General features: G+C 40.9%; 1 protein-coding gene across 5 annotated transcripts in view; it reads right to left on the bottom strand.

The window, feature by feature from the left end:
- Pde1c (phosphodiesterase 1C) overlaps positions 1–25,379 on the bottom strand; it is a 213,462-nt gene that overhangs the window by 68,501 nt on the left and 119,582 nt on the right. For all 5 annotated transcript variants that reach the window (XM_090332680.1, XM_090332681.1, XM_090332678.1 and 2 more), the window contains exons 3-5: positions 11,713–11,826; positions 9,199–9,381; positions 7,476–7,542 (exon numbers count right to left, since the gene is read on the bottom strand). In XM_090332680.1, coding sequence (XP_090188806.1) covers positions 7,476–7,542; positions 9,199–9,284 — 153 coding nt within the window. In that variant the 5' untranslated portion in view covers positions 9,285–9,381; positions 11,713–11,826. The remainder of the gene's footprint in view (positions 1–7,475; positions 7,543–9,198; positions 9,382–11,712; positions 11,827–25,379) is intronic.

The raw sequence follows: 25,379 nt of genomic DNA, 5'->3' as shown, positions 1-25,379 counted from the left end.
ATGGTGGCAGAACCAGATGCTAACCCCAGAGACTAACAGACAACACTGTGAATTCAATTGATCCATGCTACAACATAGGCCCCACATCCTCAAGACCTGGTGAGGGCACAGGACACACACAGTAAAATCTGTTGAGACTTATCCAAGACTTCCAGCTGAACCTCAGTTCCTAGAATTGGCACAGCCATAAATCATCTAATCCTTTGTCCTATGGGAAGACCACTGACAGCTCAGGAGACTGGAAAATACCTTTTCTCATCAAACATTTTTGGCAGTACTGGGATTTGAACTCAGGGACTTTTGATTGTTAGACAAGTTCTGTATCACATGAGCCAGTTCTGGTGCTTCAACTCAGGGCCTGGGCACTATCCTTGGGGTTTCTCAGGGCTAGCACCCTATCACTTGAGCCATAGCACCACTTCCAGATATTTTTTCTATATTTGTGGTACTGAGGAATCAAACCCAGGGCTTTGTGCATGCTAGGCAAGCACTCTATTACTAGGCCATGCTCCCAGCCCCTCCCAGACCTTTTTGAATTCAGTATTTTTGAACAGGGTCTTATTTCCTTCCCAGGCTGGCTTGGGTCATCATCTTCCTATTTACCTTTCCTGCTTAGCTGCAATGACAGACATGCACCATCTGCTCAGATTCTTGTTGGATAAAATGGGGTTCTCACATTCTTTTTCCCTAAGCTGGCCTCAAACCATGAACTTCTCAGAATCTGCCTTCTGAGTCATCCACTGTATCCAGCCACATCCAGCCATTTTTAATCATATTCTCTAGGATGAATTTGTTTTTTTTTTTAAGGAAAATCTATCACTAGAATATCAAAGTAAAAAGCCCATATTCATTCTGGTTATCACCCATAAAGAAATGCAAAGGTATTAAAGTGGGGTAAGGCTCCCTCCAACCCCTTCTTTTGGAAAGTCTAAACTGTGATTCTCAGATTAATATTCATTCAAATCACTGTGGGCTTACTCAAAACACTGGTGGTCATGACTGAGAATCCTGGCCCTGGCATCTGCATTCTAACAAGTTCCCAGTTTATCGGCTTTAAACATTCTTCCTCATTTACCGAATTTTGCCTGAAACGATCCCCATGGGAAAACCACATGAATTTCCCTTTGTATAGCCTCAAGGAAGCTGGAGCCTGCTCACATCCTCACACTTCAACCTGGAACCTAGCCAGCCTGTCACTTCCTGAGTCACACGATAGTGGTCTTCTAGAATAGAAGGTGCTCCATGAGTTTCCAGTAACTGCACCCAGAAAACTGGAGAGAAATTACTAAAGTTAAGGGCTACTATGTACTGAAGGAAAAAAGATAAGTGAATAAAAATTTAAAACTATGGTGTTTCATGATTCTCTTACTTAGTTGTCATTTATGCTGTGTGCTTATACTTTCACCACAAGCATTAACACAACCATGGTATGGATAAGTTCGTGAATTGTTCTCTATTTTTGAGGAAATATCTGCCATCCAAGAAAATGATAGTGATTCTATGTTTTAAAAAAGTTTGGCTGGAAGTTTGGCCTAGTGGTAGAGTGCTTGCCTAACATGCATGAAGACCTGGGTTCAATTCCTTGGTACCATATACACAGAAAGAGAGATATATGGTGCTATGGCTCAAGTGGTAGAGCTCTACCCTTGAGAAAGCCCAAAGACAGTGCTCAGGCCCTGAGTCCAAGCCCCAGGACTGGCAAAGAAAAAGGTTTTCCTTGGGAAAAAGGAGAATCCTCCTATCCTATGTCTCCATCTCTCCAACTTACCTGAACCAAGGAAAGAAGAGTCTGGAGATCTGGAAAAATATTACAGCTTGGGGCCGGGAGTTTGGCCTAGTGGTAGAGTGCTTGCCTAGCATGCACAAGGACCGGGGTTCGATTCCTCAGTACCACATACATAGAAAAAAGCCAGAAATGGTGCTGAGGCTCAAGTGGTAGAGTTCTAACCTTGAGAAAGTCCAAGAACAGTGCTCAGGCCCTGAGCTCAAGCCCACGACTGGCAAAAAAAAAATATTACAGCTTTAAAATGATTTGAATTTCTAGTACACACTTGTAAACCCAGGCTCTAAGGAGACAGAGGCAGAAGCATCATGGACAGAGCTTGCTAGAGCATAGAGAGACCATATATCAAAAGTCAAGGTAGCCTGACAATACACATCTGTAAATCCAGCTACTCAGGAAGCACAGATAGGAGGATTGCAGCCAAAGATTGGGAAAAATCAAGAGACCCAAGGAAGGGGGGGAAACAAAGTGATTGGACGGGGATGGGTCAGGGAAAGAAATATGGGAAGGGGTATCAAGGTTCAAGAAGTAAAATACTCACTACCTGATGAATGTAACTGTAACCTCTCTATATGTTACCCCAATAAAACACATATTTAAAAAAGCAACAGATCCAATCTGAAAATATTAAGTGAAATTAAAGTAAAAGTTGCTGAAAGCGTGGCTCAGCTCAGCAAGCTCAAGCCTTGATATCAAACCCCAGTTGTCCCCCAAAAGAAAAAGCTTTTGAACTCTTCTAGTCAACAGGGGTCAAGGCCAAAGCAAACAGCCTAAATGTTCATGTCAACAAGGCATGTGAAGATAGCAATTGAGAGTTAGTGCTTGCTTCAGGCCTATACTTACCCTTAGTAAGACAATCATGTTTCCACCAGAGACTTTCCCCACCCTCCCATAAAACAACAGTCTGTAATGTACACAGGTTGCCCATGTTTTATTGTTATTCCACATAGAAAAGAGGCTTCACTCTGAGGGTGAGGAAGGGATGGTTCTAGTAAATGTCTTTGTAATCATATCCCCACCTGTGTGACAAATAAGATATTAAAGATGAGAACTGTTCTTAATGTTCCTAAGACATTTCAGGGTCAATTATGAAAACTGACATGATTTCATAGCAGATATTATGACACATGAGCCCTCATGAAGCGATCTCACCCATTAAATAGAAAACATGCTGATGGATTAGGCATTAAAGCAGGCCTGAGGGTGGTGAAGGAGAAACACGTGGATTCTCGGAGCATTCCCCCTGCTTCTCAGATGAAGAAAGCAGAGACAGAATAGCTACAGGCAGAAAAAAAGTGAAACTCTGTCTGTATATCTACCTACATATCAATCTGCCTGTATACTTCTATCTATTTTATCTAGCTATCTAGTTATCATGTTCTTATTTATCCATCCACATATCTATCTATATGTATTTGGTATCTATCTACCTTTTATCTAGTTCTTCATCTGTTTACCCATCTAACAATGTATATACCCACTATATGTCATGTATCATTCACATATTTACCATCAATCTATCATCGATCCACCATATATCTAGCTATCTTTTATCTATCTATGCATACACCTAGTATATCTTTTAGTATCTATCTAGTATCTATCATCTATCATTCATCTATTTATATATCTATCTACCTATTTGTCTAATATCTTCCCTCCCATATCATCTATCCATATATCAGCACCTATCTACCCATTTACCTAGTATCCATCATCTATGTCTGTATGTACGTATCTATCTGCCATCTGTCTACCTATTATATACCATCTATCCATCTGTTTGTCTCTGCCATCTACCTGTCATCTATTTATCTACCATTTATGGTTCCATACATTCAGCTAGTGAGTGGTTCTGAGGCATGAAGAACTATGAATATACAGTCAAGATGTCCCTGAGGATCATTTTGATATCACTTGAATTCTCAATTCCATGAAGAGGTATTTTATCTTCTGGAAATATCATCAGGTCATTTTTTTTCAGATACCAGAAAAAACAACATCTTTAACAGATCAGAATTCAAGATGCCCTGAACAAGGGGACAAATTCTATGTGTGAACACTAGGCAGTATTAACCAGCCTGGTGACCCGGGGCCCTTCCACATCTCCACTTGGGATTCAGAACCAAATCACACTTGGGCAAATGAACCCTGAGACCAGTGGGTTGGAATTAATCTGGAGCAGCACCTCCACTTTGAGGCTGGAAGATGTTCTACATATTTCCATGAGGTGGCCTGACAGGATTCACCCCCCCATTTTAATGTGAATATCTGGGTGACATCCATGACCCCTTGGCTCAGTGCACTTCTTGAAAAAACAGCAGAAGAAATGCAGAGACACACACACTGGCACACTTGCATACAACAACATGTTTCTGAGAGCTACCTGATGTTGGAAACATTGCTTTCTAACTATTTTTCCCTTATATCTTATTGAGTCTTACTCTTTCCATTTGCCATATTTTTTATCGAAGTATTTTTATTTTTATTTTTTCAATATATGTTTTATTGTAACTATATAAGAGTTACATTATATTCACCAGATAGAAGGTACATTACTTCACATACATTGATACACTTTCTCATGTCTTGGTCCCCACTTCCCTCCCCCCACCCCACCCCTCATCTTGTTTTTTCTCCCTTCCCTATCCAATTTCAAATAAACAAATATGCATATATACAATATTTCAGGTAACAAGGTGAAATACTGTAACAATTTGAGATAACCAAGGGACAGCAAAAGAGATGAGAGATAACATAGTACATTAAGGACAACAATCACTCATTATATGGCTTTTGTTTCTGTATCCTAGAGGTCCTTTCATTTAGCATCATACTGTATGGCCTTTTGTATCTGGTTTTGTTCTATTGTAAATCTCTGCTAGGAGAGCCCAAGGTTTCTACTGTTTATGACAAATGAAGGAAACCATTGAGCCTATGTTCCTTTGAGTCTGGCTTACTTCACTTAATATGATTTTTTTCTAAGTCTTTCCATTTCCTTACAAATGGGGTGATGTCGATCTTTTTGACAACAGCATGGAATTCCATTGTGTATAAATACCACATCCTTGTTGACCCACTCATCAACTGAGGGACTTCTAGGTTGGTTCCGTATCTTTGCTATGGCAAATAGTACTGCAATGAACATCGTTGTGCTAGTGGATTTAGTCTGTCCTTGTTTCTGGACAAGTGGGTAAATGCCAAGTAGTGGAATTGCTGGGTCATAGAGGAGTTCTATGGTTAGTCTTTTGAGGAACTGCCATACTGCTTTCCATAGTGGTTGAATGAATTTGCACTCCCACCAACAGTGTAGTAGTGATCCCTCCTGGCCACATCCCCTCCTGCATCTGTTGTTATTATATTTTTTTTTATCCTAGCCATTCTAACTGGAGTGAGGTAGAATCATAGAGTTGTTTTGATTTGCATCTCTTTTATGGCCAGAGATATTGAGCATTTCTTCATGTGTCTATAGGCCATTCTTATTTCTTCTTCTTTAAGTCTTTGGCCCATCTTTTAATGGGATGGTTGTTTCTCTGGAGATTAGTTTTGGAGTGATTCAATTTTTTGAGTTGTTGATATATTTTAGATATGAGGCCTTTGTCCATTGTATAGTTAGTGAAGATCTTCTCCCACTCTGTAGGCTTTCTAGTTAATTTGCTAGCTATGTCCTTTGCCATACAGAAGCTCTGCAGTTTAATGCAGTCCCACTTGTCCAGCCCTTCTCTGATTTGCTGTGTTTCTGGGTCCTTATTAAGAAAGTTTCGACCTGTGCCAAGGAGACCTAGTGTATCTCCTATTCCTTCTTGGAAAGTTTTCAGTGTATCTGCTTTTACCTCAAGGTCTTTGATCCATTTGGAGTGAATCCTGGTGCAGGGTGACAAAGAAGGATCCAATTTTAGTTTTCTGCAGGTGCTTAACCAGTTCTGCCAGCACCACTTGTTGAAGAGGCTGTCTTTCTTCCATTCTATTTTTTTGGCTCCCTTGTCAAAGATTAGGTGGCCATAGGTCTGTGGGTTAATATCTGGGTCCTCAGTTCTATTCCATTAGTCTTCAGGCCTGTTCTTGTGCCAGTACCAAGCTATTTTGGTCACTATAGCTCTGTAACAGAGTCTAAAGTTTGGTATTGAAATTCCTCCTGCTCTGTTCTCTCTGCTAAGAATTGTTTTTGCTATATGGGGTCTTTTATTATTCCATATGAAATTTTGGATTGCCTCTTCTATTTCTTTAAAGAATGACATTAGGATATTGATGGCTATTGTGATTAAATTGTAGAGAGCCCTTGGCAAGATTGCCATTTTATGATGTTAATTCTTCCAATCCAGGAGCATAGGAGGTTTTTCCATTTCCTCAGTTCTGCTTTAATTTCCTTTTTCAGGGTTTTAAAGTTTTCATCAAAAAGGTCCTTTACATTCTTTCTGACAGCAGCATATCTCTTTTGCTGTCCCTTGGTTATCTCATATTGTTACAGCATCTCACTTTGTTACCTGATATAGCTGATATATTTGCATTTGGTTATTTGAAATTGGATAGGGAAGGGGGGAAAACAAGATGAGGCGTGGGGGTGGGGGGAGGGAAATGGGGACCAAGACATGTGAAAGGGTATCAATGTATGGGAATTAATGCACCATCTATCTGGCAAATATCATGTAACCCTTCTATTAATTTCAATAAAAATATATGAAAAAAGGTCCTTTACATTCTTAATTAATTCGTAGGTACTTTATTTTTTAAGGCTATTGCAAAAGGAGTTGCTTTCCTGATTGTTGCCTTGTTCCTCTCATTGTTGGCATATAGGAAGACATTTGATTTTTGAGGGTTAATTTTATCCCCTGCTACCTTGCCAAAGTTTTGAATCAGCTCATGCAGCTTGAGAGTGGAGTCTATAGGGTTCTTTAAATACAGAATCATGTCATCTGCAAAGAGGGATAGTTTCACTTTCTCTTTCCATATTTGGATCCCTTTTATGCTTGCTTCTTGCCTTATTGCTCTGGCTAGGAATTCTAATACTATGTTAAAGAGGAGTGGAGAGAGTGGCATTTGCCACATTTTTATTAATACCAGTTGATTGTACAAGAGGATTTCATTTTGACATGTGCATATACTCATATGTTGTGCCTTGATCAGAGTCACCCCTCTGCCACCCTCTCTTGTGTGCCATCCACTTTCCCAGACCAATCTAAAATGTACACAGATGTGTGCATTTGTAAATATGTGTTGTACACATGCATTTTCACACTATATTCACTTTCATCAATCCTCCCCTTTATCTTTTTCCCTTCCACTTGTCCCCTCATCCTAAACAGAACCTGTTTTATTCTCCTGTCACTCATTTTCTTTTACTTTTCTTATCTAAAATGGACTTGAATGGATAATCACACAGTGATACAATGACAATCGCCAGAAGATTTCCCCATTATATGCTTTGACCATAGCATAGTAGATGTCCCTTGATTTCCCGTTATAAATCTCATACAACTATACCCTAGAGAAATAGAAAGCAACAGAGCCCACAAATTTAGTTTCAAATTTAAAACCAAGAAGACTGAAAACATCCTTATACTATCAAAACCAAAGCTTGATATTAGGGATAACAAGGAAAGAATAGTAAATGGAATCCTCTCGCTTTCTAAGAAGAAATTCCACCACTTTTTGTGAGGTGCAGTGTGCGCTGTGATCCTTTCACTGGTCTTACCTTTAACGCCTCAATGACAGCAGGAGGATAGCTCAGCCCAACCATGTTTGAAGTCCGTCGATACATTCTGGCAATATTGGAGGGGGAGAAAATGCAATTTTAGACAGGGGATCTGCATTCTATAATTTCATATCTACACAGTATGTTAACAAATACTCAGAAGTTGGAATATCTAGAAACCCAAAGAACCTAAAGTTCCTTTGAACAACTTTTCCAAGAGGCCTTATTCAATTACATTCAAAAGAAATTAAAGCAACCCCAAATACAGAAGTACCCTAAATGAAAAAAAAGTCTATGTGCCCTAGGCTGGAAAATATAGGGTTCACCTGCTCTGCCAGAAAGAATTACAGAACAGTAGAGATGATTTGCAGTGTAGTTCTTGAACCTGAATGAAATACGCCTGTGCACAACCCACTAGAACAGCCTGTCCTTTACAACTATCAAAACATGTAAGAAAAAATGTCCCCTATAAACTTTGAACCTTCCCTGCATTTCTAAAATGTGGCTAGAAGTGATGCTTAAATGGTAGTAGAGTGCCTGCAAACCAAAGGCAAGACCCTGAGTTCAAACTCCACTGTCACCACTGCCCCTCCAAATTAAAAAAAAAAAGGATGTCTTTGAAGTAGGATTATAGGAAGAAATAAATCTACTTGAGAGGTTGGGGAAATTTTTACTTCAAGGCCCAAGAACATCAGAATGTCGTGAAAAAACACAGCCTTTTCATAAGCTTAAATGTCTTCCTTCTTAAAAAAAAATTAGAGACTGAGCCAAGCACAGGTGATTCATGCTTGTAATCCTAGCTACTTGGGAAGTAGCTGAGATTGGGACAATTATAGTTTCCAAGCCAGCCTGGATTAAAAAAAAAAGCCAGCAAGACTCTATCTCAATTCATGGCTGATGCATTCTGGTTGTCCTAAACTTATGTAGAGGGCTGAGTATGGAAGGGTCTTAGCCAGGCCAGTCCAGACAGAAGAGTCCACAAGATTCCATCTCCACCATGAGGCATGTCCTTGTCAGCCTCACAGTTCATTGTCAGAGCATGTGTTTGAACTGGAAGTAAAATCTAAACTCAAAACCAAACGGGGCGTGTGTTGGATTTAGCCTTCTAGTTAACAACTGGTTTTGTTTATTTTATTTTTTGTTTGTTTTCTTGGTGTGTGTATTTCCTAATTTATTTACCTCTGTTTTCCCTTTTTCCCTGCCTTTTTTTTTAATTAAAGAGCAAGGCTTTTTATTACTTTGTAATTTTAAAAAAAATTACTGAAGAACTTTGGGGGGAAATTTTGTACTTTATTCCTTTTATACTTTATTCCTGGACTTTTTTGAGCTTTATTGTGGTTGTTAATTTGAAGTAATAAAGTAGAAAAGGATAAAGGGGGGGGGAAACAATTGGGGAAAAGTAGGATGGGAGTAGAATACTGGCCTACCAAGCCAAGGCCTGGAGTTCAAACCCAATACCACCTCCCCCAAAAGCTCAAACTAAATTCCTCTGGTTAAGAAAAGAGATTCTGATCACAGATGGGGATGTCGGGGCGGGGGGGGGGAACCAATCTTCATGATATCTCAGAGATTAAAACAGAAATGGTTTTGCCATTTCTTATTCAAGATTTTCCCACCCGCCGTTTTGTCTGTTTACCAAGGTCTCAGCTCCACAGAAGCAAGGCTTCCGATGACTGAGAGCTGGCACTCCTGGAGCTGCTTTGACCACCAGTGACGTCCTTACCTCTCCACAAATATCCCAGCCTGCACCGCATGCACAATGCTCTTGAACCTGGGTTTCTCCTCGCTTCTGCGGAGCATCAGCCCCATTTGCCTGGTGAAGGTGGAGGCCAGCCAGTCCCGGACCTCAGAGGGCACGGCATCCGACTGAATGTCGCTGAGCTCATCCTCCGTGTCCAGAAGTCGCCTGAGCAGGAGAAACAAGCTTGACATGGAAACTGACCCTGAATGAGGGCCCCCTGAACTCCACGGCTGCTATCTATCCCACCTGCCTCGCCAGCACAAAGAAACTAAGTTAAACCAGACACACACAAAAATATAGTACTATTGTGGCTCCCTTGACTATATTTTGGGTGTTGAATTCAAGGCTTGGTCCCTAGCAAGTGGCAATATTGGAAGATAAAAGGTAAAAACTTCAAGGGGGAGAGCTTGAAGCCCTGGAGGTGCAACCTGGAAGGGGACAGTAAGCCCAGCCCCTTCCTCTTCCTCCTTTTTCCTTCCTGGTGGCCATGAGCTGAACAGCTCCCACCATGATGGAAAAGGTGTCCTAACATAACAAGGCCAATTCATCTTGGAAGGAAATCTCTCCAAAGCTGACAGCCCAAGAGAAGCTTTCCTCTTCATTAAGTCCACGACCTCTGACGTTGGTAGAGTGATAGAAAGCTGTCTAAGGCACTGAGCAAAGGACTCAGGGAGAAGGAGAAGAATTGCCCTATCTCCAAGCTCCCCTTGCCACTCAGCCTGGGGCTCCCACGGCTGACATATCTACTGGACCTCACATGCACACACCAATTACTTAATCCTCAAAGGATTGTGGGATTTGAGGGAAATTTTGAACTTCCCTCTAAAAACTCATTCCCAAGAAGGTTTAAATAATTCCATACATGGGCCAGGTATCATTATGTTGATTTTTTTTAAAACAATGAACATTATTTTGCAAAAGATCCCCCAACCACAGCAAACTGGCCTCTGAAGTAATCATGTTAAAAGGTGCCAACTGATACACTCCCTTGTTTAATGAAATGTAAACTTCAATGTCTAAATCCAAGCCAAATTTCTAAAATAATGTAGTTTTAGAACCCAAGTGCAATGAGTTGCCATCAGACAAATTTGTCCATAGGTCAGATGATTAGAAATGAACATACATCCAATAGTAATTCCACAATCTAATACATTATAAAGCTGAAGGCTTCCACTTAGTAAAGATATTCAATTCAGAGAACAAAGGAATAACACTAGGAACTTACATTGTTAGGTTTTAATAAAACCTAAAATTGAGCCAGGCACTGGTGGCTCAGGCCTGTAATCCTAGATACTTAGGCAGCTGAGATCAGAAGATCATAGTTCAAAGCCAGCCTGGGTACAAAAGGACCTGAGACTCTATCTCCCCTTAACCACCAGAAAACTGGAAGTGATGCTGTGGCTCAAAGTGGTAGAGCACTAGACTTGAGCTGAAGAGCTCAGGGACAGCTTCCAGGCCCAAAAGTCAAGCCCCACAACCAACCAAACAAACAACAACAACAACTAAAATTGAATGTTAGACAATATCCAGCCCTTCCACAGTAAATGTGAACATATAGGAGCAGGAAAATGTTGTTTTTCTTTTTGGTTACTGAGTTGGAGTAAAGAAGAAACATAAAATGGAAGAGACAGTGATATCAACAGTCCTTTAAATTAGTCATGAGGCCTTTTGCTGCAAAACCAAGCCATCTGATCCTTAGACTACAGAGAAATTCAGATTCATAATTGCACAACCCCAAAAGTAAGATATCACAGATACTGACAGGGCAGCCTGTCTGAATGAGAAACCAAAAAAAGACCTTTCATGTTCCACATTTTCCAAAACAAACTCAATGTTTTAACACCCGGAACTTCTAATTCTTTTGGACAATTCAAGTGGAAAAGTCTGCAACACAAACCAATGGCAAACATCGCAGGAACTCCATCCTCTCAGGTCTTTAGCATGCAGGCTATTGGGAATGAAAACTACCCCTGCGTGCACGAAGACAGTTACAGCAGGCAGCAATTACAATGCAAGAAAGTCTATGGATGTTTCAGAGTTGAATTTTATCCTCCTATGTCAACCCCCACTCTCACTGCCCAAATGGTCATTTCTTTCACCATTAATGAAGCACAGTGCGAAAGACAGTTACAAAACAATCTCATTTGTTAGTAGAAACTTATATTCCAAGGCCAGGAGCCTCATAGACCACAAAAGTGCTAGAGAATGGTTGGGGAAAAAAAACTACCCAATAGAAAAATGTCACATTGCGGGGCCAGGAGTTTGGCCTAGTGGTAACGTGCTTGCCTAGCATGCACAAAGACCGGGGTTCGATTCCTTGGTACCACATACATAGAAAAAAAAGCCGAAAATGGTGCTAAGGCTCAAGGGTAGAGCTCTAGCCTTGAGAAAGTCCAAGGACAGTGCTCAGGCCCTCAGCTTAAGCCCAGGACTGGAAAAAAAAAAAAAAGAAAAATTTCACATTGCTTTACTGATATGCTGACATCGATGGCTTACCGGGTTTCATCAATGTATACAGATTCCAGCACTGTGGCTGCATATTCCAAATTCTTCTTCAGATCTACCACAGAGGCTTCCCCTCTCTCTAGCTGTTTCACCAAAGATCGTAACCTACAAGAAAAGAAAAAGTGATACAATTTCATTAGAATAGAGGAACAAAGAATTAGAGCGACATGTTTTTATAGGCATTGCATGCTCTTTAGTCCAATACAAGGATAATACTCATAGGTCCAAAGGAACAAAGCACAAAGTGAACATATATTTTATTGTCCTTGCCAAATGAACAAAAATGCTCTTTTCATAACCTGGCCCTGACCACTCCCAACACATAGGAGTTCCCAAATTAGCATTGATCTTGCTTTTTCTTAGACTTCCATCATTTTGGTTACAACTAAGTGTGCTAAGGTAGAGCCAGTGGTAATACCAGCCAATGATTCTGAAGGATCTTTCTGTGGAAAGAACTTATTTCAGTACTAGTCACAGAAGACAGCTTAAAAATATCACCTGGTAATGGAAGTTTGCTGGGAGTGAACCTTAATCTTCAAAACTGAGGGGGAAAGGACAAAACAAACAATAATGAGGAAAATATGACTCACAGAGGAATAACCAGAAGTCCTATCTATCCTATGTAGTGGAATTTTCATAAAAATAAACATAAACAGCTTTGATCAAAATAGGCTTTTGTAGGTTAAGGCAAAGCCTGGATGAGAAAGAGAAAAAGGGTCAGATAGGCCAGAAAAAAACATGAAAAGAAAATATCCAACATGTGTTATTAAAAAATTTTTAATCAAGGGACCTAGAGTTTGGCCTAGTGGTAGAATGCTTATCCAGCATGCAAGAAAACCAAGATTTCTCAGTACCATATATAGAGAAGCTGGAAGTGGTGCTGTGGCTCCAATGGTAGAGTGCTAGACTTGACAGTGCTAAGGCCCAGTTCAAGCCCCAGGACTGGCAAGAAAAATTATTCCAAAGAATAGAAAAAAGAACTTGAAAACCTTTGAGAAGACAAAAATACACTGCCCCATTTTGAAGGAAATGGAAAGACTTGGAAAAAATCATATTAAGTGAAGTAAGCCAGACCCAAATGAACATAGGCTCCATGGTTTCCCTCATTTGTCATAATTAGTACAAACTTTGGACTCTTCTAGCAGAGGATTACAATAGCTCAAAACCTAGATTCATAAGGTCATGTAAAATGAGACTAAATGACAGGACCTCTAGGATATGGAAACAAGAGCTTTATCTTGTGTGGTTGTTGTTCTTAATGTACTATGTTATTTCTCTTCATTTTTGTTGCACCTTGGTTAATCTCATATCTTTACTATACCTGACTGTGTTACCTGATATATTGTATATATGTTTGATTACTTAAATAGGAAAAGGAAGGGAGTGGAAACAAGATGACTGGGAGAAGGTGGGGGGAGGGAATGGGGAAAAACATGAGAAAGGATATCAATGTGTGAAAAGTAAAGCACCTACTATCTGACAAATGTAACTGTAACCCCTCTATACATTACAATAAAAAATTTTAAGTTAAAAATTCTGAAACTAGTCATAGATTTCGATGTCAAACACAAAATGTGATGAAAGTTTTTGAGATTATGCCATTGAAGGCATTTGTGTCTATATCTAGGAATTTTAAATTTATAGATAAATATAAATATAATAAAACATAATAAATTTATATCTATGTCACATAGAGATGCCAACAAAAATATATGAAGGTATCAATAAATTCAAAATATTATCATTCAATAAACAGGGACAAATTCCTAGATAAGTGAACAATTGGTTTATGTACACCGACCTTTGCAAAACAGAAAACAAGTGCCCAAGGATTCCTGACAGAAGTGGATGACACATCATCACACTACAGACACTAGGACAATCAGACATGAACACAAGGTGACATCACATCATACTTCAGACACAAGGACGATCAGACAGGAAGACAAGATGACAGGGACAAATCACACTACTGACATGAGGGCAAACAGACACCAAGACAAGGTGGCATTGTATCATACTGCAGACACAAGAACAACTAACTGGACATGGAGAAGAGATGCCAGTCCATTTTCTAAACAAGCTCCTGTTTTAAACATACATACATACTTCCCAGTGCATCGCAGTTCTATGACCTAAAAACTAATAATTCACAGAAATTCTGAACTTGCGAAGAGCATTATGCAGATTCTGGATTCACAGCCTCTACTTTAACAGCAGGCATCAAGGGAGTCATGTAGACAGATCCCCGGGGGACCTGTCACCAGGGATCCAGACCCGGGCTAGACACAGTGGTCCCACAGAGAAAGTCTAGCATGGAATCACATCCAACAGAGCCCAGCCACAGCTCTGAAAGGCTTTTCATCACAATTGGCAGAAAATTGGCAAATGAAGGAGTGGGGACCGGTTACCAGTAGGACTGGTGAGCAATACCATTCGTGAAGTGATAGTCTGAGCCACAATAAAGTTATAAACAAAACTCCTAGCCAATGGCATCAACAACCCAGGAAAGACATGACAGAGAAATGTAATGCCTTCAGGGTACATCAGAAGTACCCTCACTTTCACAGCTTCTGAGATAAGCAGAAGACTCAACCCACAACCTATTAGGCAGCACTGGACAACAGGAACAGACCAAACCTTTTGTGTGGGATATCCACCTCTGATGACTCGAGGACAAACAGTCAAAAATATCTACAAAGTTCAATAATGAGAACAAAGGAAGATATAAAAGGACTCACTTCTGAAACAAATAAAATTCTCTAGTAGAAAGAGACATAAAATTCAGGGTAGCATCTGCTGTGGGCTCAATAAAATTCAGGAAAGCCTTTATCTGTGGACGCTGGAATTGGTGTTATAAAAGTGAGCATATTGAGAGGAGAAGCAATTAAAAGGAAATGAAATACGACAGTAAAAAGAGCTCTTTTTTGAAAAGTAAAACTATCCAAATTTCTAAATGCCCAACTCCAATTTGATTTGAGGAGCTATCTTTGTGGAATGCACACTAGAACTATCAACTATATGCTTTACAGAGACACCACTCAAACCCCCGGAATTCCAGGGGTTCCTCTGTCCACACCGTTGAGTTTAGCAGGGTATACAGGTGGCTGCTCCATAGCCCCAGCCCACCCTCCAGTCTGCTTCTCATCCCTTCACTCAGAACACCCACCCTGCCCTCCCATCCCCTCCTTCCTCCAACCACAATGGCCAATTCTCAACTTCTTCACCACTGAACCAGTAGGAGACCCCAGTCTTTGAAATTCCTACAGTTCTTTGTTTCCCAAGTGAAGTGAGTCTGTGCGAATTTCTCACCTAGAGGCTGAGGGCCAAGACCCACTGTGTGGCTGTAGCCTATATTTTAAGACATTTGACTCCTATCTGGTCTATTAATACTGCCACGAGGGATGTTGATGTTGCTCCCCCAAAAGAACATATTTTGGGAACATTCATAATGAATTCATAAAGAAAAGAGAGAGAAGGAAAGGAGAATGGACAGAGGGGGAGAAGGAGGAGGGAAGGAAAAGGGTGGGAGGGAATGGAAAGAAAGAAAGAGGAAGAAGAGGAAGAAGGAGAAAGGACAATGAAAACAGGAAAATTCAAGTTTGTCTTCTGAGAGAACACTTGTGGTTTCCATTCTATCTACTGCTGTCATTGACAACAGTTCCAGAACAAACATGCAGCACCATAGAAAGAACTTGAGCTCCTCAGCCTTGACACAATGCCTTCCTTCATTAGATGGCACGAACTTTCCCCATGGATGAGCCACCAAGCCCCCATTTCTTCATGCAACTCACTGTTCCCTTTGTGTATCTTTGCAAGTGACTGAAATATCTTGTCACCTCTGTTTCCCACACCTCACATCGGGGCAAGTCCTGGAGGCTGAGTCCCCGGCACCCAAGCCAGCCTGTGAGGCACACAGAAAAGCTGGACGCAGGGGAATGAGTGGGGAAAGGTCTGGAATGTGAAGTAGAAGGGTTGGAAAAAGGTTTGTTTTTGTTGCTTTCTTAATACTAAGGCGAAATTTTATAGCCAAAAGGGTATATTCATTGAGCTTAAGTCTTGCTAGAATTCAGTTATCAGTAAAGCACAAGCAAGGATTTAGCTGGAATAGGAAGTTACAGCAAAGCTGGACAGATATGAGCTCTTCAGATCTTCCTAGATATTTGGCTCTGGATGGCCGTTGCCTCAGACAGGTTTTTAGTTTAGAAGGTGAAAGGGAGCTGGATGTTGTACAGAGCTCCACTACCTGTCCATGCCGGTCAGGAGCCCTGCAAGCTCCTTCGAATGAAAGAGTCCGCTTCAGAGCATCACATCTGTGGATTTGGAAGGCCCGGGTGTTTGTGATTTTCACACACCCCTCCTCTTCTACTCCTGTCCCCCACCCCACCCTTACTTACCTAAATGCCACAGAAAACAACGTAAGAGAATTCCTCCAAATGGGATATTCCGCAATCATGCCCAGCCTTATGTTTAAAGTCATGTTTAAAGTCTCTCAGCCCAACGTCCATCTCCACTTCTGCAAGGAGCCCAAGTTGGGCCTAAGGCAGCTCTGACCTCACCTCTCTGAGGTGCTTACTGATTGGAGATTCCTCTCCTTTTTACTGACCTAGTCGCACACTGCCACCACTTGGAGGAGGCCCTACGAGGCACTGCTGTGAATTATCTGACTTCCCAGACCCAGGGGAAAAGATGTTTTCTCCCTATGGTTTTCTGGAGCCTCGCCAAGGTGGCTGCACATAGAAATGACTCAAGAAATGAGTGCTTGAGCAATGAGTGCTTCAAGAACAGCCTTCCTAATCAGTTGTCGTTAATAATGGACAAAAAAGAAAAACATCAGGAAAAAAATGTTCAGCTGAGATAGGGAAAGGGGGAAAACAACATGAGTGGCGGGGGAGAGGGAGGAGGGAAATGGGAACCATGACATGAGAAAGGGTATCAGTGTATGTGAAGTAATGCACCCTCTATCTGGTGAATATAATGTAACCCTTCTATTAATTACAATTAAAAATATATGAAAAAAATGTTCGGCTGACTGGCATCATCGAATACCACTGTAAGTGAAGCCCCTTTGCACATTGAATATACAACTAATAAAAAGAGAATGTCTTCACTATATGCCTTTTCCCTTTTCAGAATGCCATAAAAAGAAGAAATTTGGCTTTTATGGCTCCCATGTATATCTGCTTAAAGTAAGCCTGCAAATAGGTATAAATAAATTGTTGGGCTCCACATTTGCTTTATTTACTGAAGAACAAAATCCAGTGCTGAGCTCTCCATGTGTATTTTTACATACCTCTCTATATTACCTCATAGCATAGCTGATAAAGTACAGAAGATGTTTAATGATGTCATTACCAAAATTGATATAATAGATGTGATGAACACTGCACTTCTGAAGTTCTCCTGTTCTCTTCAGGGACGAAAATAGACAGTGTGCTGGAGTATGGAGAGGGCCTTAACAAATCCTGACGATGCTAGAATGAAGTCTGAAATCCATACCAACATAAAAATGCCTAGAAACAGCCCAGCTGTTTGGGAATTTAAGAACACACTTCTAAATAACCCCAAATCAGACTACTCAATGGCTGAAATGGGAAGGATTATGATTAGAGTCTAACCAGGACAGAAGTTTTCAAGATAAGATCCCTTCTCACGCCATAGCTGGACATGGTGGCATGCCCCTGCTCTCCCAGTACAATGGGAAGCTTATCAGAGGTAAACAGCACCAGCCAGGATGCAAGCCCCTATCTCACAAATAACCAGAAATAAATGACACTGGATATGTGTCTCAGTGGTAAGAGCACCATCTAGCAAGCACAAGGTCCCAAGCTCAAACCCTAGTGCCATAAAAAAAAGCATAAAGTGTTCAGGCGATTTTCTAAGATAAGTAGCCCTATCACTAGCCAGTGTTCTTCGAAAGAAAGAAAAAAGAAGAGGGGGTAGCAAGAAAGTACAGAGCATGATTCAGAATCCACTCAGGCATGCTGAGGACTGGGGAGGGAGAAGGAAGCAAGGCCTGCTGGGCTGACAGAGGTGAACTCCAGAAACCATTTTTCATTTGCTTCTATTCATGTGTGTGTGTGTGGGGGGGAAATCACCACCACTTCTCTCCACTGATAAACACACCACTTCCACATCTGTCCCAACAGACCACAGAAACAGGAACTAAAAGCATCCTTGAATGGCAGTAATAAGAGAAAAGATACACAGAAATGAGACAAGAAGTTGTAGGAACTCAGGAAGGTGGTAACTTATCCAGACACGTCACTGCTCATCAACTATTTAGACCTGCTCTGAGAGTCTCTCTTTTTCCTTCCCTGGATGCTGTTTCTAGTCCAACCTGAATCCTGTCACATTTGTATGATTGTCAGCCAGCAAGAGCCTGAGGATTCCAGTCATCTGCCGTGTGCACGGGTCGATTTGTGTGCACCTGGCAAGAGTTTCACATCCTGTTACTAGAAGAGGACAGGAATTGGGAAAGGAAGAGGAAAAGAGAGGATGCTGGGAAAAGAATCATAGATGTTATATGTGTGTGTGCATGTATATATCACAGACAATCATACATACGCACATACAAAACAGCAAAAATGAGAGGAGGAGGGAGGAGGAACTGGGAGCATTGTGCTGGAGGCTAGGTATGTTCCCAGAACACATATGCAAATGTATAAACACCGCAAAGAAAAACACCTTACACTGTAAATGTACGCTGCTTAAGAAAACATAGCATAAAATTCATCTGTGAATCTCATATAAAAATATTTCCTTTTAATAAAGAAATCAAAGGAAGGAAGGAAAGAAGGAAGGAAGGAAGGAAGGAAGGAAGGAAGGAAGGAAGGAAGGAAGGAAGGAAGGGGATTCAGGAAGGCAAAAGCCCTTGCTAGAATTTGCATCCAAACACCAGACCCCAAAGGTGAAAGGAATGATTGACAGCAGCAGTTTTTTCCAGCATCTACAGTTGCTGCTCTACTGTCTGTGCTCATGGATGGACATGCACGTGGCTCTGACTGCACAAGACAAGGCACAGTCAAGAAAAGTGAATGCTCCATCCACTCAATCTGTGAATGAATGAAGAATAAATGACTGAATGAAGAGACTCACTCACTAGAATGAAATCATGAGACGATTCATTTATTCAACAGTGCTTAAAAAGCAGACCTTGTGAACAAAAGAAGCATAAAACCAACTTCCTAAAAATATGTTATTTGTTATACAGTAAATATATATGGGCAAAATAAATATCAGATTCCACAAGCCCTGTGGCTGCTGTGTATCTTTGGTGACTAAGAACTCAGAAGGTCAACAGATCCTGTAATGAGGGGCCGCTGTGCCATCTGGGACTGTAAGAGGAGAAGACTATGGAGGGATTCGTGTGGGACCAGGAAGGTTCTGAACTGCTTGGCTCTGGCTGCTTGCCTTTGTCCGGAGTGCCCAAAGTGGTCACACTTGGTGAATCAAAAGTAGGAAAGGGAAGGAGACTGGGAGTGCGGGGAAAGGCAGCCAGTCCCTTTCTCACCCCAAGAGCATAGCCCTGGCAGCAAACTTGGTTGTTATTTTTAAGACTTTTAGTATCTTTCACCCTGTTGAGATGATGTTTAAATAGGATGTTGAGTTCTAACTTTATAATCCTATTTAGAGGCATAATGATCCTAATTATGAAGCAAACATGCTATAAAAATAAGACAGCCCTCAAGGGAAGCTAATCCCAAGAGGATATATATATATATATACATATATATATATATATATATATATATACACACACACACTATACAATTCCTTTTCCCTAACAAAAGACTGCACTACGCAAATCCCCTATAGGACAAGATACTATATGATTCCATTTACCTAACTAAAGACTGTGCACTACATAATAAGAGGTTATACAAACTACACAAATCCATTTATATAACTTCTCAACAGAATTATGAAATGAATGGAGGGCAGGTAAGTAACTGTCAGAAGCTGGGGAAAGAAGAGTTAGAGGCAAGTGATGTGGGTGACAATGACAGCTCAGAGCCAAGTGGTGAAAGGAATTGTTCTTACCATGGCTGATAGTGGCTCCACAAACCTCGATATGTGCTAAGATTGCACACACAGACACACACAAACTCACACTCACACACAGACACACACACACGCACAGAGGGATCTAAGATGGGTGAGTAGTACCAATGTCCACATACCTCAAAGCTGCAGTAGTTATACCAGAGTGATGGCCACATGGGAATTTCTCCATATTCTGTAGTATAACAACAAACCCACAACCATCACAAAACCAAAGGTTTCCAAGACTAGGATACAGGCACCCAGCACATGCACTATTGCTCAAGGCTGACATAAGCTGACTCTGTATGCCCTTGGCCGATGTGTGGTTCCCAAGCCTTCTGTCAGAGGGGAGAAAGGGACATGTGTGCACTTTTGCCCCTGTTTGATGTCTTTGGACCCAAGGATCTTTTGTGGGAGTGATAGAAAATAAGCTAACTAAGATTAAAAGAAGATATTTAAGATTAAAATTAAAATTGTAAAGTTGAAGATCTAATTATATAAAATACAAAAAGGGAGGCTAAGTTCTGGTGGCTCATGCCCTAACTACTCAGGAGGCTGAGATCGGAGGATCATGGTTCAAAGCCAGCATGGGAAGAAAAGTCCATGAAATTCTTATTTCCATTTAACCACCCTAAAAGCCAGAAGTAGCTCTGTGGCTCAAGTGTCTGACCCAGGGAGAGAAGGGTAAGGTGATGTGGAGGAGGCCTGGGCTATGTAGAGAAGGAGCAGAGAGGGGAAATCAAGAGACCGGAGCCTCAAACTGCTTCATTCCTGGCTCCTAGAGGAGGTCCTGCTTCCAGGAGCCTCTGCCGGCTCCGGTCCTCTTGGCAAGGATTCCTTGCATTCCTGTGTTTAACTGAAGCTTGTTGCACATACTACACAAAGTAGCCGCCTTCACATTCCCATGGTGTGCTTGCGCTGAGGAGGAGATGGGAGGGGAGAGAAAGTAATTCAAGAGGGAAAGTCCTGGCAACAGTGTTGACAATGCTCTCAATCCAGGACAGTAACTCATTTCCATAGCCAATTTCTTTCCTGACCTCCTGGGGAGATGCTTATTTAAGATCAGCACAACTCAGGCTTGACTGTAGACCCCAGTGAGAAGTCTGATACTAATGCTTATGATTGCTTTCATGGAAAGTGAGTATAAAACTCTTAGCCCAAGAATTCGAGTGGTTAACCTACATTTGTGAGTTTGAAATGATCCCTACCAGTGCTTTCTATGCACTGTTATTTAGAAGGCTTGACCAAGGGTGCTAAGAGGCACGTGGCTAATGAAAAGTTTATTGTGTGCAATCACTTAGGAAATCCTGGTCAGTGTCTTTAGTCTCTGCCTTCCAAAGCTTTGAAGCCCATGCATGCTAAGATGCAGAGAAGGTCCCCTCATGCCAGTATGTCCCTGGAAGATTAGGCAATACTTGATGGAAACAAAACAGGAAACCAGGGCACACAACTTCCCAAAGCCAGGTTTTCCATTTCTTGAGTCCATTCTCTCCCCCAACATTGTGGCATTATTGAGTTATTGGCCTACAATCACATGAGTTCAATAACTTCTAAGAGTCACAGGAGAAAATGGTTTCGTTCCTAAATTGCCAATGAGCCTATAACTTTGCATAATTTTCTCTGTGGGTAATGTGATAATTTTGCCAGAAACTTGAAAAATGCATGTATCCTTTGAATTAATGGTCTCTCCCCCAGTAACATAAATGAGGATGTTCTAGAATATTCTTCTGTACTGCACAATGGCCAGGGCAGGAAGCAATAGGTCTATGAACAGTAATTACATTACATTAATTGCATCAATAATTGCATTATTGTAATGTCATGCTGTGGGAAACCCTGTTTCTTCGGCTATGTATTATAATTATAATGTGTAATTATATAATACGTAGTACAATAGTTTCTCAACACTGAGAGGTACACAGACCATGTGAGCTGGCTAGCTATACATAATTATCAGTTACCTTATTGAGGACACAGAGTAAAGAAATATTTCTTAGACTCCCAAACACTAATTACTAAAAGAAAGTTTGTCCTAATCCTGAAATCAGAATGTTATATTTGATTCTGCTTACATATTCAAAAATATTATAACCTCATATATCATGTGAACTAATAAAATCTACATACAAACATATACTGAGGCAAAAGTTACATTAAATTTTGATGAAGTAATCACTAAGAATTAAGACTATGATTTGCTTAAATGAAGCAATTCCATTTTGTGAAAATAAATTCTTTAATTAAAAAAATGCTAGGTGCAAGGCCTATGTGCATCTGCTCGTACAAAATAATACTTATCAAAATAAACTCAAAGAAATAGAAAAAAATGTATTTTTTCAAGAAAAAAGAAATGTAAGATTTTTCTTAAAGATAAAACAGAAGATATATCAGGTAACAAAGTGAGATACTGTAACAACATGAGATAACCAAGGGACAGCAAAAGAGATGAGAGATAACATAGTACCTTAAGAACAACAATCATTCATTATATGGCTTATGTTTCTATATCCTAGAGATCCTTTCATTTAGCATCCTACTATATGGCCTTTTGTATCAAGGTTTTGCTCTGTTGCAAATCTGACACCGACCTATGAGTTTGCTGGAATTCTGAACACTTCCCTTAACACTCAGGAATCAGGAGCTGGAGGCCTGACAGGCTTAAAGGATCTGCAGTAGAATTTGGCCAGATTGTTATCCAAACTTGAAGAGAGTCTGCGAAGACTTGCAAGGAGGTAGTGGACAGCTTCAGGTCTGAGCTTCCCAACCACACAGCCCACTGTCCAAAAGGTTCTTCACTCCTTTGGTCCTTGCACCACTTGGAGGTTTCACAGGGTTTGAGGGCATTTGGAGACAAGGGACAGGATTGCTTATATGTATGACTACATACATAGCATGACTTAAAGCTAGAAATGTAGTTTAAAACATATGTCTATTGCAGATCACAAAACAAGGTCCTCACTCAACCAAAAAAGGAAGGCAGGTAGGCAGGCAGGCAGGCAGGGATGGAGGGAGGGAGGGAGAGAGGGAGGAAGGAAAAGAGGGAGGGAGGAAGGAAAAGAGGGAGGGAGGAAGGAAAAGAGGGAGGGAGGGAAGGAAGATGTCACATGGAATATAAATATCCCTACTAGAGAAGAGAAAGACACACATATCTAAATCTGAGTAGTTCCTGACTGAAGAGAGGCCACCAGGAAGAGTCAATGTGCTGACTTGCTCTGCCTCTCTATTATCAGGATGCTCTTTTATCAGGATGGCAGTTCTTTAGGAAGAGGGCCTACATCAAGCTAATGTCATGCTTGGACACATTTGATCTTTGCTTTCTGCCAGCTTTCTGCCAAGTGAAGCCAGTTCATGTACACACAGGCTTCATGGGATTATACTTATGGACATTTGTGTCAGCCACAAACACAAGATGGATCCCACTCCCAAACTTCTAGGAATTGCTTTCCAGCCGCTGTAACAGCCTCACTCGAAATCACAGCAGTCTAATCTGGCAGGGGTTAGAGGACTTTATGGTAAACATATTGGGGAAGTCCACAAAAACGGAACAACAACAACAAAAAAAGCTAAGTCTGAGCATGTGGTCAGGAACCAGAAATTTGGTGGTAGGAAAGCACCAACAATCTCAAAGACAGTCTATTTGAGGGTCATTGTGACAGGCCACCGGGGCAAGACCATTGAGGGAAACTCTACTGCACATAATCACTACATTCCCCATGCCACTGGACCAGGCCACTGGTCACCATGCTTTACCTCAGCACCCTCCTTCCCAGTGCAAGGACTCAAGCAGAAGCACTGCAGTGCTTAGAGCTGAGTAAATACATTGCCCCTACACGACCAGATGAGATAATACAGGAGCATTAGGGGCCAGAAGTGTGGCCTAGTGATAGAGTGCTTGCCTAGCATGCACAGCCCCGTGTTCAATTCCTTGGTATCACATACACAGAAAAAGCCAGAAGTGGTGCTGTGGCTTAAGTGGTAGAGTGCTAGCCTTGAGAAAGCTCAGGACAGTGTCCAGGCCCCAAGTTCAATCCCCAGGACTGACAAAATAAATGATGATGATGATGATGATGACAATGACGACGACGATGACGATGACGACGACAAAATTATGATGATGCTAAAAGGAGCATTGGTCCATCTGGCTTCTTTAGTTGGCATCATAATCCTGCTTCCTACTATGGCTTAAAATGTATACTACTCACGTTAGTATCTGAAAGTTGTGTTCGATTTAAGAAAGATCATATGAATGGCTTGCTAGAACAACAGTATTTCCAAGATTTGAAAATGATTAATCACAGGATGAGAATGAACCCTTCAGGGCCAGAGTATCACAGGAGAGAACATCTGGACATTTTGTTGTTCTGTTTTGAAGGGAGAGAGCAAAAGAGAAAGAGAAAGGAGAGAGAGAGAGAGAGAGAGAGAGAGAGAGAGAGAGAGAGAGAGAGAGAGAGAGAGGGAGAGGGAGAGGGAGAGGGAGAGGGAGAGGGAGAGGGAGAGGGAGAGGGAGAGGAGAGAGAGAGAGAGAGAGAGAGAGAGAGAGAGAGAGAGAGAGAGAGAGAGAGAGAGAGAGAGAGAGAGAGATCATTCTAGGGTTTTCATACTCTTCTTAGTCTTCATCAACTATTATATATGTTAAATTTAAATAGTTAAAATATCCAGACTCTATTCTCAAATAAAACATCCAAATGGAAACCACTTGAAAAAAAAAAAGATAAAACAGAAGAATGCTTCAAATGTTAAAATAAAGTTTTCATTAGAAAACCAAACACTATCTGAAGACATATATACTGGCCAAAACTTTTGAAGAAATTATAGTTTATTGCCAGTTAATAACTAGAGTCAAGATGTATTCTAATGCAGAACATAGGTGGCTCACACCTGTAATCCTAGCTACTTAAGGAGACTGAGAACTGAGGATCATGGTTCAAAGCCAACCCGGGCAGAAAAGTCCATGAGACTCTTATCTCTAATAAACTACACAAAAAAAGGCAGAAAGTGGCATGTGACTCAAGGGCTACAGCACTAACCTTGAACACAAATATGCTCAGGGACAGCACCCAAGCCCTGAGTTGAAGCCCCAAGATTGGGGGCAAGGGGTGAGAGATATTCTGTTTTTTATAAATATACCATAAAATAAAACAGAAATATAAAAATATGGATACTGCTGGCAAAAAAATTCAAAGAGAAAGGAATTGCAAATATACAATTTTCCATACAATGCTACTCCAGTGGATTGTAAATGTTACTCAAATGTCAGAGTTCAGGTTTTAGATAAATATCTATATTACTATTCACTGTATAACCTGTCAATCTGTGAGTACAATATACTCTCATCAGACCATAAATCAGCATGGATAGTCCGTTCTTTTGCCAAAGCTTCAAAGTGAGAAGTCTGGAATAGGAAAACTATTGCCATGAGGGAGATGTCTGAAGACAGGAGCCTGAATCAAATAAAAAACAAACACATGGCCAAGCCCACGTATTATTATAGCCTGGTTGTGATTTACAGCTGTCCAGAGGCTATTTAGGAAATTACAATTTTAATCCAAGAGCCAACATGAATTTTTTTAAATAATCAGCTTTTCTTTATTTTCAATCATGACTAAGAGAAG

Source organism: Megascapheus bottae, chromosome 5 (genome assembly GCF_031878675.1).
Source record: "Megascapheus bottae isolate mThoBot1 chromosome 5, mThoBot2.hap1, whole genome shotgun sequence".
Taxonomy (NCBI): domain Eukaryota; kingdom Metazoa; phylum Chordata; class Mammalia; order Rodentia; family Geomyidae; genus Megascapheus; species Megascapheus bottae.
Note: the sequence above shows the minus strand (reverse complement) of the source record. Positions and strands in the feature narration are given on the sequence as shown.